General features: G+C 33.1%; 1 protein-coding gene and 1 long non-coding RNA gene across 3 annotated transcripts; both read right to left on the bottom strand.

Moving 5' to 3' along the window:
- Window positions 1-19: 19 nt before the first annotated feature.
- On the bottom strand, window positions 20-1,533 carry LOC106106325. Its single transcript, XM_013286898.1, has one exon. It carries the CDS (start codon window positions 1,134-1,136, stop codon window positions 102-104), a length of 1,035 nt encoding a protein of 344 aa, XP_013142352.1. The 5' UTR covers window positions 1,137-1,533; the 3' UTR covers window positions 20-101.
- An 8,247-nt stretch (window positions 1,534-9,780) lies between these two features.
- Window positions 9,781-16,574, bottom strand: LOC106106277. Of its 2 annotated transcripts, XR_001225795.1 has the most exons (3): window positions 15,777-16,571; window positions 13,680-15,255; window positions 9,781-11,413 (listed from the first exon to the last, which is right to left on the bottom strand). It is a non-coding gene; the product is annotated as an uncharacterized LOC106106277 (long non-coding RNA). The 2 variants fall into 2 exon arrangements; XR_001225794.1 differs by lacking the exon at window positions 9,781-11,413 and having other exon boundaries at window positions 12,412-15,255; window positions 15,777-16,574.
- Between the last annotated feature and the right edge of the window lie 10 nt (window positions 16,575-16,584).

Here is a 16,584-nt window from a genome sequence, read left to right as displayed (position 1 = left end):
GTACACCAAGGTAACAAGAACCGGAACAGGCGCGTTAAAACCGGTGCCAACTCAGGAGCGCAAGACCTAAGCACAATGGGAGGAATCCCATCTGGCCCACTCTACTTATTGACGTCAAGAGATTGCAGCGCTATTCGCACTGATCTCTGACGAAACTGGATTTCCGGCATAAAGGTGTCGCCGCACGGGATTTTCGGCGGCGAGGCACCTTTGTCCTCCAGAGTCGAGTTGGACGCAAAAAGAGAGCCCAAGAGATCGGCTTTCTCTTTTGCGGTATGGGCCAACGAGTTATCCCCCCTGCGCAAAGAAGGTAGAGACGGCTTACAGAAATTCCCCTGGACAGCCTTGGCGAGAGACCAGAACGCACGAGTCCCGGAGGGAAGGCGCACTAGTCTCTCACCAATGCTGGCCACGTGTTCTGACTTTGCCTTGGCAATCACTCTTTTGAAGGACCTGGAGGCAGAGTTGTACTCCTTTTTGAGAAGGCTGGTGTTTACATCCCTAGCCGCTGACGCCTCAGCCCAGGTCCGGTAGCAATTCTGCTTGTAGCGCGCAGCTAATTTGCAGGATCGACCAAACCAGGGCCGAGAACTGCCCCCGATGGGCACAACAGATGACGGAATAAAGAGTTCCATCCCCTGAAGCACCACATCGGTGACCGAATCGGCAACGGCATCGGGATCATCCAGCTTGAAGCAAACTTGCCCCCATGGGTAGGATGCAAAGAAAGACCGCATCCTATCCCAGTCTGCTGACCTGTAGTGCCACACTCGGCGATGGCCATTCGGTTTGAACCGTGGGCGGCGCGAGAGAGGCACTGTTGTCCGGATCAGGCAGTGGTCCGACGAGCCTAGGGGGGCATCGACGGAAACCAAATAGCTGTCCGGATGTGAGGTCAGCAGAAGGTCCAACAGGGAAGGTGTATGATCTTCCACATCTGGGATTCGCGTTGGCGAGGTAACCAGTTGCGTCAGATCGTAGGACAAGGCAAAGTTGTGCACAGATCTCCCTGCGTAGTCGGTGGTGCTGGAGCCGAGCCATTCGGCATGGTGGGCGTTGAAATCGCCAAGCACCACGATTTCAGCGGAGGGGATCTGTGCCAGAACGGAATCTGTAGCCGTCTGGACTTGCTCCATGAGTCGGTCAATTTCGGCATTACCGCTATGGGACCTATAGAGGCATGCGTAGACTCGCGGATGGACATCGCCATCTACGGGTAGCCACAATAGCGATAGGTCCCTACCTTCAAGAAGGCTGAGGCGACGAGAACAGATATCCTCTCTGACGTACACGCATACCCCTGCCCGGGGCAAAAAGGAGTGTTCCAATTTGTATCCGGGGCAGGATAGATACGAAGTGTCCGCCGGAGAGGATATCTGCGTCTCGGTTAGAAATAGCAAGGCCGGCTTGGCCGTCTGAAGGTGGTAGTGGACGGCCTCTAAGTTGGAGTGGAGTCCCCTGATGTTGCAGACATCCACAGCGTGGGTGGCAGGGGTTGCTGTGTGAGCCTTGCTGCGTTTGCCTCGACCTATAATTATATAATTTATAATTATATAATTTTTAATTATATTTACCACCTTAGGTAATAAAATCATCGTCATCATTATCACCAGCTCACTGTACGTCCCCACTGAGGTGTTTGAAGCCTTCACAGTTAGAGTAACTAATTCCTAGTCAACCACGCTGGCCAAGTGCGGGTTGGTTGACTTCACATATAATCTCAGAATCAGAATATTCCCAACCGGCACCCCGCTCTGTCCTCACGTGCAGACAGATGGATGAGAATAAAAGCTTTATCCGTTCCCCCTTTTGTGATAGTAATGATGGAACTTATTTCATTTTATAACGGTTCCATCTGTCACCTTACTGGTGATAGCGGGCCAGGGACAGAACGGGGTGACAGTTGGGAGTAATGCCAGAAATCACGATGTTTTCCTTCACCATAAGAATGTCGGGATAGTTAATCAATTTCATAAAAAATATAATTAACTTACTTTTAAAAGATGTACCCCTGGTCGTATGTGTTATGTTATTCAGAATAAGTTATATAAATAACCAGAAAAAAGCCACACGAAAAATAAAAGAAAAAATCAAATATGCAATCACTTTACCCTGTCTGTGCGGAATACTGATACAGCATAGAATATTTTACGTCCGGGGTAAGTCGACACGACGTAAACTGTAGCTACACACAAACATAATTGTGATAATAATTTAGGAAGGTTCCTTCCTCGTTGATATGAGAGTCACGGAGCTCTCTATGAAACTTGACGAAGGCCCTGCAAGGGAAAGTTTCCTAGCAACGCTGTCTTACCCATACAAATGACTGCAAATTGTAGGATGTTGTGCCCAAATATTCACGAGGCTGCAGAAATATTTTTTTTGTTTTTTGATATAAAATACTGGCCGAAACATTGTTTTTTTTGCTCGTCTTTTGTTTTTTATTTTCAAAATAAGAAAAACAATGTAATCTTAAAAGTGAGGAGAGAATAAAGTTAACTGTGTATCTTAACGAAACATTTTATCCTGCAAAAAATATCTTTGATAATCTAAATTTTTTCATAACATATTAGTTCATAAAAAGTGATTCAAAAATATCTTTGTTGCATCTATTAGTATTTATTACCATTTTAATAGGAACAATTATGAATAGAAAGTTTTTTAAAAACATGAGTGACATCTGTAACCCATATCCAAAGCGTTTCTAATTAGAAATGACATTTTTATAATTGCCCTGAATGAGAATAGAACATTCCTCGTGCCGGCCTGCGAAGGTGAGAACATTAGGATAATAATCCCAAAACACTCAAAGCAATATACAGCTATCTCGTTTTTGTCCATGCGAATGAAAGAGATGGACATATATTTCGACAAGAGTTTCGGCGATTAAAATAAAACAAATTTCGAATTCAGTCACGAGCGTGAAACAGAGCAACAAATGTCAGAAAAGCTTTAATTTATACCGACTATTTGAAATACGGAAACTTCGTGGACATTCCGTATTTAATATTCTGGTAGCTATTAATATCGCCCACGATACCAATTCAAAATAATTTTGTCATTTTCGTAACTTTCCCTTTAATTATTCTTATAAATTGTCATTACGTTGACATCGTTGACGATTCATTGAAATTGCGTAGAATGGAACTCAGGAATGAATAAATAATATACAACATAAAAAATAACTTCTTAGAGGATTATAATTTGCGACAAATATACAATACTCATTGAATATAAGTATAGTAACATTTTTTTGTTAACAGCATTAGTATTTTGCTCTAAAAAGAATTTATTCTTCAAGCTCCTGTTATAAAAAAATACATTTTTCTTAACATGAACATTGCTATTTCTAAAACTGCATCGTTCATTTACAAGGCACCAAACATTGCTGTGCCTTATTGGTTGTTTTACTTTTAGTTGTGTTTTAATGCTACAGCAAATTCTAGAGTAACTTACAATACCATTAAAAGCGTAATAAGATAGTTTGTAATTCAAAAGTCTTGGAATATCACTAAGTGCTAGTGAGAAGTTTTTAATTAAACGCGAGAATCTCACATTAATCCAGCCGGCTAATTGATCCGACGACTGGCAATTTGAGTTGTATCATGTTGATAATCTGCACGGAGATGGAACGAGTTTCAAACGTAGATGTAGTTTTACTGGAAACGACAATTTTATTTAAAAAAAAGGATATAGCACATAATATCGTTCATAAGAAAATAAAAAAACTTTAAACAAACATAACATATATGTAATCAGTTACGGCATCTCAATTGTAATGTTCCCCTAGCTCTTATACGTTTCGTAAATAGGTAATTTTGTTAACTTATGACGTTTCCATACTTTAAACATCATCGCTTAAGATAGTACTGGGCTACATATGTTAATGAAGGTCCTATCACCGCGTTTCATTAGGAAGATATCAAATAAATGATATTTTACATTCTGTTACGATTACGGTCTCTTGCTTGGGCATTTTTAAATTCACAGTGCTAATGAATAGTACTGATAAAGTGTGCCAATGCGTTTTAAGTGGTTAAACAGGATATGTAAAAGACGATATAACCTTTATTTAGTTATTGAAGTGTTTTGCTATTACTATTATTATTTACTTATATTTTCCCAAAATATTAAACCTGTTTGTATGGTAAATAACAAAAATTAATAATTAATTAAAAACAATTTGTTTTTTTCCTAGATAATGTCGGAAGAACATCGGTCGCTGGGGAAATTTTTCATTAAAATTAAGGCCGTTCGTCCCGGGATGACATTAATCAAGGACGGAAGTGAAGCGAAAAAAAAATTAATTAGACTAAAGCCTACCGGTAACTGCGCTTCTTTCGTTTTCCCTTTAACTTAATATGAACCTTATAAAGATGGAAATACAAACTAAAGTCGTAAATTATTATAAAAAATCACACGAAAATTCACAGAAAAGTGGCAGCTACAATCCGAACGTTTGTAAAATTACCCAAAATGATGAAAGAGGAGTAATTCTATTAGACATTGTGAGAAATGTCTAGTATTTGGTGTCGCAATATTATCTTACTTTTATAATGTAGACATCAATTTGGAGAATCGCCATATTTTTAAGAGAATTATATTTCTTTTTTTTATTAACATTAGCGCTCGATTTCGATCGAAGTGTTGATGAGAAAGATGTACCACCAAAGTAGCAAGTTAAATGCATTTATGGTACATCTATATCTTGACATACTAGAGCGCGCGCACACTTTTGACTAAACTGTTAGTCGCGTTTTGATTCCTATGAGATTTTTAGTTATGCAACTGAACAGTTAAATTGGCTGCGAAACAATCGACAATCACACAATAATTATGCGATAGTTTAGACAAAGGTGCATGCCCTCTTATTTAATCTCAAGAGTTTGTATGTTGCCAGGATTTTCAATGGTCATCGAAAAGGAAAGTGTTGGAAACGTATTGAAAATCAATGGCGTTGGCATTGCAGCGGACTGTTGTTGGGGGAGAGTTTTACGACCGCGCCGCCCTCACGTTGTTAGCTAAGTCCGGGTTGATTTCTTAAACATACAGTATATATCAAATTCTAAGAGACTACAAATTATCATTACCAAGAAATTTGGAAAGATGAAAAAGGACTTTTTTCTGTTTGCCTCAGTTAGGTCGAAAGCTTTTTAAAATTAGATTTTAGTATAGTGTTTGTACTTAATATTTAAAACTAACTTTAACTTTATACATAACTAGCTATTCCCCTGCGACTTCATCCGCATGAAATTATGAAAATCTTATTTTATTGTTAACATGTGTCAAATCATCAATTGCAAATGTCAAAATGACATGACGCTGACAAACCATGGCAACCTTGCTTTCTTGATGTTGGCAGCAATTTATGATCTCTTTCCCACATTAGGGTTTTTATCCAAAATATTTACCCCCTAAGTTTAATGGCATGAAAATATATAGCCTAAAGCGTAACGTATGTCTCTGGCTTTTTATTAAAAAATAATTATTCAAAAATATGCCGTAATTGCTGACATCTTAGGCAACAAAGAAATGTGTGTTTACGCTTTATTATAATACAGTATAGTATTGATTTGCAATAAATGTTATTTTTTAATAAATTAAAATTCGATTGCTGACTCACTGCCTTTCACTTCAATTTATCCATTAGGTAATTACGTTTACTTTCTTAATTGGACATTAAATCTTTCATAATTGTACGTCATTAGTGGACTTATATTGCAAGATTAAAATGATAGCGAGAGATAAAAATATTTTTGATTTTGAATATGATTAATGATGTAATGATTTTTTTTAATTCTGATTTCGAAAGGTTCGAAATTTATAAAAAAGAAAGGACAACTTTTTGATTATTTCGAACTTTTACTTCTACTATTTCTTACATTTTATAACTACTGATAGACAGTTTGTATTGTTTTATCTGCTAGTTTTGTTTATACTATCTTTCTAAGAATGCACGAGCGTCTTGAGACGGTCCCCTGAAGGCTCGCTGCAATTTTACGAGCGGTTTGCCCCTAGCCCCTAGTCCCTAGCCGCGGGCCCCTAGCCAGCCAGCCCCTACACACGTCGCAAGCCTCCGTACTACACATAGTTGTTCAGTTTTATCAGAATGCTACGTCCATTGTTTTTCACGGAATACAAATGTGATTTGGTATTACCACAAGTGTTAGAATCTAGATAGAAAACAAACTAGTTGTTTACATTTTAAAATAAGCTATATGTTATTATTTATTTATTTATGTTATCTGTAGCAAACGTGTGTTTCATTCAATGTTTACGTGAGCTTCGATGCCTTAAGAAAAGTAAAAATCAAGTTTAGTTTCACAGTATTTTTTCTTTATCTTTGTTTTACAGTATTCGAATGATACAGTACTATTCAATGGGTCATCTTTCTGTACAAAATAGCACTTTTACAACACTAGGTACACTCGTTACTTAAGATTTTAAATAAGTTATTAGAAACACATGGAAGATAAAATTTCCTATAAAGATTTATTACTCACAGCCTCTAAACGATCAGAATAAAAATGACGATTCAATTATGCATTTATATCTCATGCATAAATCTATTATATGGACTTAGTTAAAGTAGGGGACTAATAGAAGACGACGCCGACAAAATACAACATAAATATGAGAAATGCTATATAAGTTATCATACTGAACTAAACTAGCTTTTGCCCGCGACTCCGTCCGCGTAAAATTTAAAATTAATAATATAGAAATGACTAAATATAGCCTCACAGATAAATTACCTTTCTAACAGTGATAGATTTTTTAAAATCGGCTTAGTAATTTTTGAGCCTATTCATTACAATCAAACAAAGTATCCTCTTTTTGATATTAAATAGTATTTAAGAGAAATTTTAGATGGATGGAAGGAATTCGATGAAATTTGGTATAGATGTAGAGGATAGTCTAGAACATATAAGCCACCCACTTTTGTTTTATTTTTTCTAATTCCACGCGGACGGTGTCACGGACGAAAGCTGTTTTAAAAATATAACTACTAAAAAACAAAATAAAAATTGAATTTAAAAATAAACATTCAGTGCAACATTTTCGACATTCAGCCAGTATGTGAATGCAATGACAAATACATTGCAGAAGTACATGCCGTTTATTTCACCTATCCCGGAACGTCCATGCGATAGCGAATTTAAAATTCCATTTCCCGGCATCGGGGAAACGCTCAAATAGTGCACTGTTAAATTTTATTCCAAGTACTTTTACATTCATCAATGTGTACAGTAAAACGGATTAAGTATTCAAATATGTTTGGACTGATTTAACGAATTGGATAGGTAGACTGGTTTTTTTTTTGTAATTCATCGTAAGTTTAGTGATGTTCTTACTAAACGGATTTTAGGAGAAAGACCCGATCATGGCGTTCTTTCATAACTGATGTTCTATGGATTCACGTTCATGAAGTATCAGTTCGAAGGTTTTTTTGACAGCCAGAGAATAGTATCTTGCTAAAAGTGTAAAAAATATTTTTAGCTCAAGGTATATTAATTTTTTTATAAATAACACAATACCGCCATCTAGCGATGAGAACACACATTGTGCCGTAGAACCTTTTGTCTGGAGTATTTCGAAGTGAACATTTCATACGATAGATGGCACTGTAATGTACGGTTGAAATCTACCAGAAAAGTAGCAAAATAGCCACAGGGCAAACCTGCTTTTTCAAATTCGTAAAAGTTCTTTCCATGTAATGTAATAAATTATTGCATCTGCAAATATTAATCACGGTTACATGATGGTGTTGTTATTTACTGTTTGGATTACTATTGCAAAAAAAAACACAAATTATGTTAAATGTATCAAAAATTATAAGGGGCATAATAAAAAGAAATAAAATAAACACATTTTCTAAATAATATATTTACTAATGCCAAATCAATCTTAAACACACATCAAAACAGACATAAGTAATATGCACAATCTCTCTTAACTAAAACCAATTAAGGTCGATATAAATCTATTTGATTTACGATAAACAATTGTAAGAATTCAATTTCCTCTATAATACTTTAATGAAAAAAAATTAATAATAATAATATAAATATTTACAAAGATCAGTTTAAGGCACTTTATTAGTGAACTGCCACAATGTAGATACAATAAGTACAAATAAAAACAACGGCGTATCGTCCGCTAGATGGCACTAAAATGTTTCAAGAAATCTTATTGAAACACTACAAACTATTTAAAAGCAGACTGTAATCATGATTTGTACGTTAATATGATTTCATCACAAACTCTGTATTAAATCTGTTAGAATTGATCATTTTTAAATACCGAACGTTCTATGGCATTGCATTTTTACAAATGCTGATTTTGTACATAAAAAGAGAAAGACTATGGAAATTTTAGTACAGATATCTGTAGTCGAATTCAATGGAAATTACATATTATATTTACACACAGTCTGACGAAATCAATTGTCTATGTTATTATGGATTTGTTTTGGAAAATTTGATTGTTTAAATAGATACAAACATGTCTGTTTTTTATAACTCTGTGATTACAGACTTACAAACGTTTACATAGGTTTGTTATAATTTGTTATTTCCATTGAATTGACATATACAAATTAATACGTGCCGCAAATAATTGCACATCTGAAGTTAGCAAGAAGCTAGCACAAAATAAAGTTTTGCCTTCTCTTTCTGTCGTGACTCTTGTGTGTAAGTTTGTCTCGCCCACATATTAATGTAGCTATCTTCAAATGCGCAAAAATCGGAGTAGTATTCAAAAATTAATATTTGTTGTCAAAAATGTCGTCAAGTACCTACAATAGTATAGAATTTGACATAGAAAATTAAGAATCATGCAAATGAACGTATATTTTGTGAAATTTTGTATTAAAATAGAAACTATTTAATAAAACACTATAGAAATTAAAAGAGAATTAACAAAGGAAGTAAATCTGGAAGACACTGGAGATAAAAAATTGATTTACAACAATTCGGTAATTATTTTTGATATTTTTGCAAAACAAAAAATTTGAAACTGTACCAACGTATTAGTCCAATAACGTCTGTTTCTTTAACAGTGAAATACAAACAAATTAAGTACTTAAAAAATGAAGTAAACATGGACGGAGAATGTAAAATTGTAATTGGTACTAAGTTTGTGAAATTGTTCTATTGTATGAAATATTGAAATATTTTAACACTAAAAATTAATGAAGATTAAAATTCACATAATTATTTAAAAATTAATGCGACGTTACTAAAGTCAAACTCGTAACTATATTTTCTCTATCCTAAATAATTTTTTTTTAGAAGAATGCGATATAATCTTTTTAATCTCAACATCAGATCTCTCTATTATAAAGTAAATACTCGATGCGTAAAAATAAACCATCAGGCGAAAAGTTACATCATAAATGTAACCTTTTTCGTCTATATCGAGACTTTAATAAAATATCAACCAAATTAACACGCCTATTGCACTAATATTACTAAATGATAACTGTTATTGCTTTAGAAAAATCTCCTAATTTAATATATTATGTGTTCCAATCAACGACCCAAAGTTGGACACCAATCTGATCATTTTAACATTGTCTTCATTATAAATTTAGCTTCATTAAAACTAAAAATCCCGGCAAAAAATACCATATATCTTGTTTATTTACAAACTTTAGGTTTTAGGTCGAATCAACTAAATAATATTAGTTAAAATGCCCTTACTGAGCTTAGATAGCTTGAGATTAACGGTGATAAAGGGTTTTTTTTTTTATAAGTTATTGTTGCTCAATTTCTACTCGTGCAGATTAACATGGGACTTGTACATCAGCCATGTTGGAAAGTTTATCTTTTAAATATATACTGAGAATGGCGTATATGGCGTGGTTGCCTGTGCAAACTGGTAGACGTGACGTCTAATTTTTGGGAAGTCGTATGTTATTTTGCACGCATAGTATTCGTATTAGACTTTATAGGTTATTTTGCTGTTTATTGCAAAATACGCTATCAGAGATTCCCTAGAGAGATTGCTACAATCCTAGTTAATACATATCTAAATAAAAACTATAAAAATATCGAGATTAAATATCTGATGTTATTTCAACTTAATTCAAAATGATTTATATTATAAACATTAACATTTAGAAAAGTTAACAATAATTTAATCTCTTCTAAAATTACTTAAATAGCATATAACAATTTGTATATAGAACCGCTTAGGTGAAAACATTGTACATAAGGCACTTAGTATGCACGAAATATCATTGTTATTTATAAATATTAAGCACTAGAAAATAAAATATAATGCAATCATTATAATGCACTTGTAAAAGAATTCATCATCTTACCAACTTAATTGTTTCGTCAAAAGGAAGACATATTTTGATAATTTTGGATATAATTTTTCAAAAAAAACCTAAATTACTCTTTGGCTTTGAGGTTAGAAAAAATATTGCCGAAATATATGATTGAAAGTTGATAAGTCGATGAGTGTATCTTAAACTAATTTGTTTGAATAGAAAAGCAAAGCATATTTTTCATTCATACTTACATTTTGATTCTTCGCTATTGGCTGTTGAAATCAGTGTTGCCATTTATCTTCTTATAATTTCAATTATTTGTTAGATTTAATGGCAACATTTACCATAAAAATGTGATATCATATAGTCAATTTGTACTTGTTTTTATTTATATAAACTTTAACTAAAATTTACTTTGTTAAATATATGCAGAGATAAAAAGAATAAGACATTTTAAGAGAAAAAGCTACGACATAATATCATAATTGAAACCTAAAATAATTTTTTAACCTCTCGCTAAAATTGTAAAATGATTTTATTTTTTAATTCATGAAAATATAGATGTTAGTTTTCCTTGTGCTTAAAAATCAAACATCTATATTTCATCTACACAGTAACATTATTAGAGCGTTCGCCAAAATCTAGTAATGGCAACACATTTAAATAAACTTAAAAGACGACGCTAAATTATATTATCAAAACAATTATTCGAAATTTTATAAAAAAATATGTATTAATAATAAAGATCTCTTATAAACTTATGATAAATACTTAACTAAATTTAGCGCCGTCAAAGGACACGGGTAACCTAAAATTGTAACAACCAAAAACGTTCAAGTGATACAATAAAAGTATATAAGTCGATGGCGTGTGCCATTTCGCCACAAATATGTTAATAGTTCATTATGTTATAAACATAACAGGCATATAAATGTTAATAGTTAGACTATTAAAATACATAGTATATGTTAACGTGAAAGGCCCAACGATATAGCTACGGTGATCGATGTTCCGATGGTAGTGTTACGCGGCGGTGGCGAGTGGCATTGTGGTGGCATTGTGGTGGCATGGCGGTGCCAGGGCGGAGTCCGCGGCCGCGCCTCCTGTTAGTGCCACTGCTCCGTTAGCACTCACCTAGCGGGGTTAACGAGAAGAGAGAAAACAGAATGTTAGTATATCAACAATGTCATGGTCCGATAACACCTTAAGCCTCAATCGCGAGCTCTAGTTCCAGCGCTTTCAAGCTGCCGAATACAAACTATACCGCGAATTTAATAATTAATAACTTTTTAATGAATGGAACGCGTCACCATCTGTTAATTTTGGTCTGGTAGCGCGTGTCACCTTGATCACATGATTGTCTTTAGACATGTGTCCAATAAACCGAAGACATGCAGCTAATAAAAGCGATAAAACGTGATCTCGGATTGATATGACCGGTGTACGGAATCGAATCAAAAAATAAATAAAAATCGATCAATAAAATAAAATTAAATCAAATTCTCGGGAGGCTATCAGGCATTCGTGCCGAGACATTATATTCTCACTGCGGCCCGGTTAATATACACGGTATAAAATTTAATTAATTAGTTTACGTAGTTAATGGTTGAAAAAAATTGTTAAATAATTTAGTATGATATGATCTACGATATAGGATTAAATGCCCAATAGTTCCCAAAGAGGCAATGCTTGAGACAGACGATGTGTCGCAGAGCCGCGTCAAGCACTGCCCAGACAAGCATAATAAATTTATTCACTTTATAACCATAGCACCCCAATGCAAGTATGTAAGTTATTCAAAACATCGCACATAATAATCAATAATTATATGAGATTGCATTCGTTTAAATTGTTAATAAGTCTGTAGACGTATTTTAATATTACATATTTGCATGTTAGTGACTCATATAATATAGATATAATATACAAATATTCTGCAAGTTGTGATAGCAGTTATGATAGTGCACTTGGTAAATATTGTAAACAAACGGGGACTTGGCCTTGTGGAGTATGTTAGTCTTGTGAGGCTACAACTGACCGAATGACTACACGGCATCAACTTTACTCAATTATAACAAAATCATTCATAAATCATTTACATTACGCGATCAGCTAAAAAGAAAACTCAACACTTTATAATTTCAGATTTATTGCATGTATATTCTCTGAAAATGCATTTAATATTTACAATCAACAATTTTTAAACAATATCTTACACAAACATCATAGCTTATATAAAAATTTTATAAAAAAAATAATATAGAATAGCATTTTGAAACTTAAAATCAATTTTCGTGTAAAGAAGCGTGATAATACGTAAAAGGCGTATGTTTGCCTGTTTTGAAATCCACAAGGACACAAGTGCAAATCATCTTAAAAAGAATACGAAAAAATCTTTCAAATACGAAAGCCTAATATAATTATATCTAAGGCAAAGTAGAAACAACTAGCTTAACGTTTTACAAATTAAAAAATCTTATTTTGACTATGAAAAAAAAGTTGTGGTTATTATGAATAAGTCAAAGGACAAGCATTCATTTAATACTGGACTGATGGCACATTTCTGAAAATGCTCTCTCCCTTGACAAATACTGGACGAAAATAGAGGAAAGAAGGATATCACAACCCCTGGATAGCACCTGACTGGAGATCTATTTGGTAGAAAGTTTTTATTGGAATCTTCACAAATAGAAAGAAATAAGTCTATGTTGTATATCGAATCCTTCTTTCCCTTAAAAAAATATTTCTAAATGATACCCGAAAACATTACTCGAGGCGTGATCACGAACACATTGTGATGACGAATCTCAAAAGGTTTATTATTCCACTAATTATTCGAAAAAGTCACAAATAAAGTCAAAAAGGGATAAAATAGATATTCCATTGTTGCATCACAATATGCTCAGGTCTAAAAAATCTATAAAAAAAGAATAAAAATCACAGTTTCAAATTATGCAGTGTCACTTCAGATCCGGTGTGAAGTAAATGGACAAGTCATCCTACTCACATAACTAATAAATATCTAATAAGTACACGATAATAAAAAATAAATAGAAAGGACACAAAGACAATAAAGCAGAGGCACTCACGCATTACCGACGAATATTTTTGCTAATACAATAACTATACTGCGTGACTAAAGAGAACAGATTTGTTGGGGGACACCATTAAGCAATAAATGAACAAGTTTCGTGTCAAAAATTAAAAAAATATATCTTGGTAGCGGATTTCCAATAGAGTTACGAAAAATCATCAAAGAAATCTTAATCATTGGTACTGTAAAATTTTAACTAAAAATGTTTTTTTTTTGTAGACACGAAAGTTACACATTTATACACAAGTGAAATATAAAAAATGCAAGCGTATTCATCGAGAGCATGCGTGTGCGCGCGCTTTTTACCTTGTCAATAAAATGGCGGATGGAGAGCGTTTTGGCGGGAATTAGGGCGCGGGAAGTGCGGTGCGCTGGTACGGGTGCTCCCGCACTTGCGCGAGCCGCCCGCGTCGCACCACACCTAGCGGCACACCACATTACAGCCTCTACTCAACATTCTACACATCTCTCGAACATTCCACAACATTCGAGAACATTCGAGAACAAACTGCAATGGTACACCCACGAATACATTTTTCTTTTAACACATTAGACATATGCAGTTGATTTTTAGATGATAAAATATAGTTTTCTCTGGGTGACCAACCTTATTCCATAAATGCTGGAAAGAAATGTAATCTCATTAAATTTATAAGAATGGCATATACTAATCTCTTAAATTTTAATATCTTATCTATATTTATTCGAATATATTACTGCCAAATATTTTCTTTCATTTTTTTCTAAGTCAGCTTTTTTGACGCGTCTATTTTTTTTAATTTGGCAGTTTCACTAATGTCTACTATAACGTCTAAACCTATAACTTATAGTTAATTTAATGCTTTGGAAATAAAATTATGAAAGAATAATTACTGAAAAATTTTCGGGCATTCTAAATCCCAACAAGGTACAGGTAATGGCTGGTTTTAATTTCATTTTTTCTGACTTAGCAGCAATCCTCGCATCGATATACTTAAGTATAAAAAGGCTGTATTTTGATAAAGCTCACTCTTTTCTAAACTAACTAATAAATCTTTCAAAGATAATAATAATACTTAAGCCTATGGTATGTCGATAAATATAAAATTACTAAATAAATTACGAGTAATAATATAAAATAACATTTCATAAATTGCAGTTTGATTAAACGTTAAATTAATAATTATCGCGTATAAAACTGCCTAGATTGTTCTAGAATTGTTCGTATTATTTTATATAGTAATATTAAAGATGTCAGTGTTGTTATTTAAAAGTTAAAATATTATATTCGTGTGGTTCTTTAATCAATTTTTACTTGGTCCCTTTTGCTTGTAATCGCTGAATTCTCTTTATTTAAAAATAATTCTTCATTCAGAGATTTTGATAGTTAATAAGAAAAACTCGAATTGTTATTCACATTAAATTTAAAAGAAAATCTAAAAGGATGATATCATGCAAGGTGATGATTCCGATGTTGTGAAATCTAAAAAAACTTTAAAAAGTCCAAAACAAACATTCGGATTTACATTAAAATTATTAATAGATTAGTTGTGTTACAAGCAAGGGTTATCACGAAAAAGGATTGTTTTAAATACTTTGTATAAGAAAATAAAATATAATAAATAAAAAATAAACAATCTACGTCTTTGTATATGATATATCGGTAACTTGAAAAAACGTTTCTATTGGCAGTTTACGATTAATCTAAAATAATTAACTAGAAACAACGAAACAAACTGCCATCACTTAACACGAGGCAACGGTAAAATAAAATTCGCAATATTTGAAAAAAAAAAAAACTATATAAATATTAAAATCTGTCAAATAAATTAAAATTTTTAGTTCGCTCATAAAGAAAATATAAATTGTATGTTAACTGTACAAAACGGATGTAGATTTAACCCTTAATAACCTAGAGTTTCAATTTTGATACCAGTCTTTTAAACCGAATGTTTACATTACAATTAGTTTTTGTTTTTTTTTTTTATTACAATTATTATTAATATAATAATTATTACATTACAATTAGATTCTATTTGTCATGAAAAAATATTTATGGATTCTAGAAATAAGTGCAAATTTAATAATTGTAGGAAACTTACCTCTTGGTTCTGTAAAAAGTGTAAAGTGTCGTTATGCGATAATAAAATTAACCAATGTTTCGCATTATTTCATGCATAGGTAGGATACCTTTTTACAGAACCAAGAGGTAAGTTTCCTACAATTATTAAATTTGCAACTGATGTCATTATGGCCTTAATGCCTGAAGTATCAAAATTGATACCTGTTTCTTTTTCTAAATAAATATGTAAAATAAAGATTTTCATTTTTTTAGCTATTTTTCCCTTCATCTAGAGCCTCAAGCAAACACAGTAATATTAAAAAAAAAAAAACTTTCGTAAATCAGGCTATTAAGGGTTAAACAAAGTTCGAATATAATTAACATCTAAGGTACAAAGATTCGAGTAACTAATCTAAGTAGTACTTAAAATAAAAAATATAATATTAAAGTATGCATATGCATGGCTTTGAGTGTTGTTGGCGCCCCTCGCAACATCGCAGCTTAAGAACTTAAGGACGGTATATTTGTTGGAGATACGGAGATAGTCGATGCCTGTCGTGTCTTATTGTGGTCTGGTGCGATTGCGGCCATTGTCAAAAGCCAGCGAGCAGATACCTCGACGCTGTAACCCCATTAAAACGTTTTACACACAGTTCAAATAAACTCGACGCCATTTTGAATTAGTCGGTTAGTTGCTGTGTAACGCCGGTATCATTGTTAGACTACAGATTAAAATAATTCGTCATAAAAAATTTATCATCTGTATCTGAATTTAAAGTTAACTTTCGAATTGCTTTGTAGGAATCATTTGAATTTTAGTTAGCAGGCGAGACAAGCTAAGCCTGACAAAAACACAGAGTAAAAAATCATGCAACATTAAAAAATTGAGACGAGAAAATCTCACTAATTTACTTACGCATGCAGTGGCTAGATGATTGTGATAGAAAAATTGATATTGACGATAAAATACCAAAAAAAAAACAATAGCTCGATTCTAAATTTTGAACAAACTCTAAAATTAGATTTTGATATAACCTGATACCGTGTAAATGTTCCATTAGTGTATTTTGATAGCATCTTCAATAAATTCCGCAAAATTAACTACATAAAAAGAACAAAAACTCACTACACTAAAATCAATAAATATAAAAACAATCAATCATTCAATAA

This window comes from Papilio polytes, unplaced genomic scaffold, assembly GCF_000836215.1.
Source record: "Papilio polytes unplaced genomic scaffold, Ppol_1.0 DF822289.1, whole genome shotgun sequence".
Lineage (NCBI taxonomy): Eukaryota > Metazoa > Arthropoda > Insecta > Lepidoptera > Papilionidae > Papilio > Papilio polytes.
This window is presented reverse-complemented; position numbering and strand designations above follow the sequence as displayed.

What these genes read in the sequence shown, in the direction of transcription:
- LOC106106325 (XM_013286898.1), bottom strand. Translation starts at nt 1,136, where the DNA reads ATGGAGCAAGTCCAGACGGCTACAGATTCCGTTCTGGCACAGATCCCC.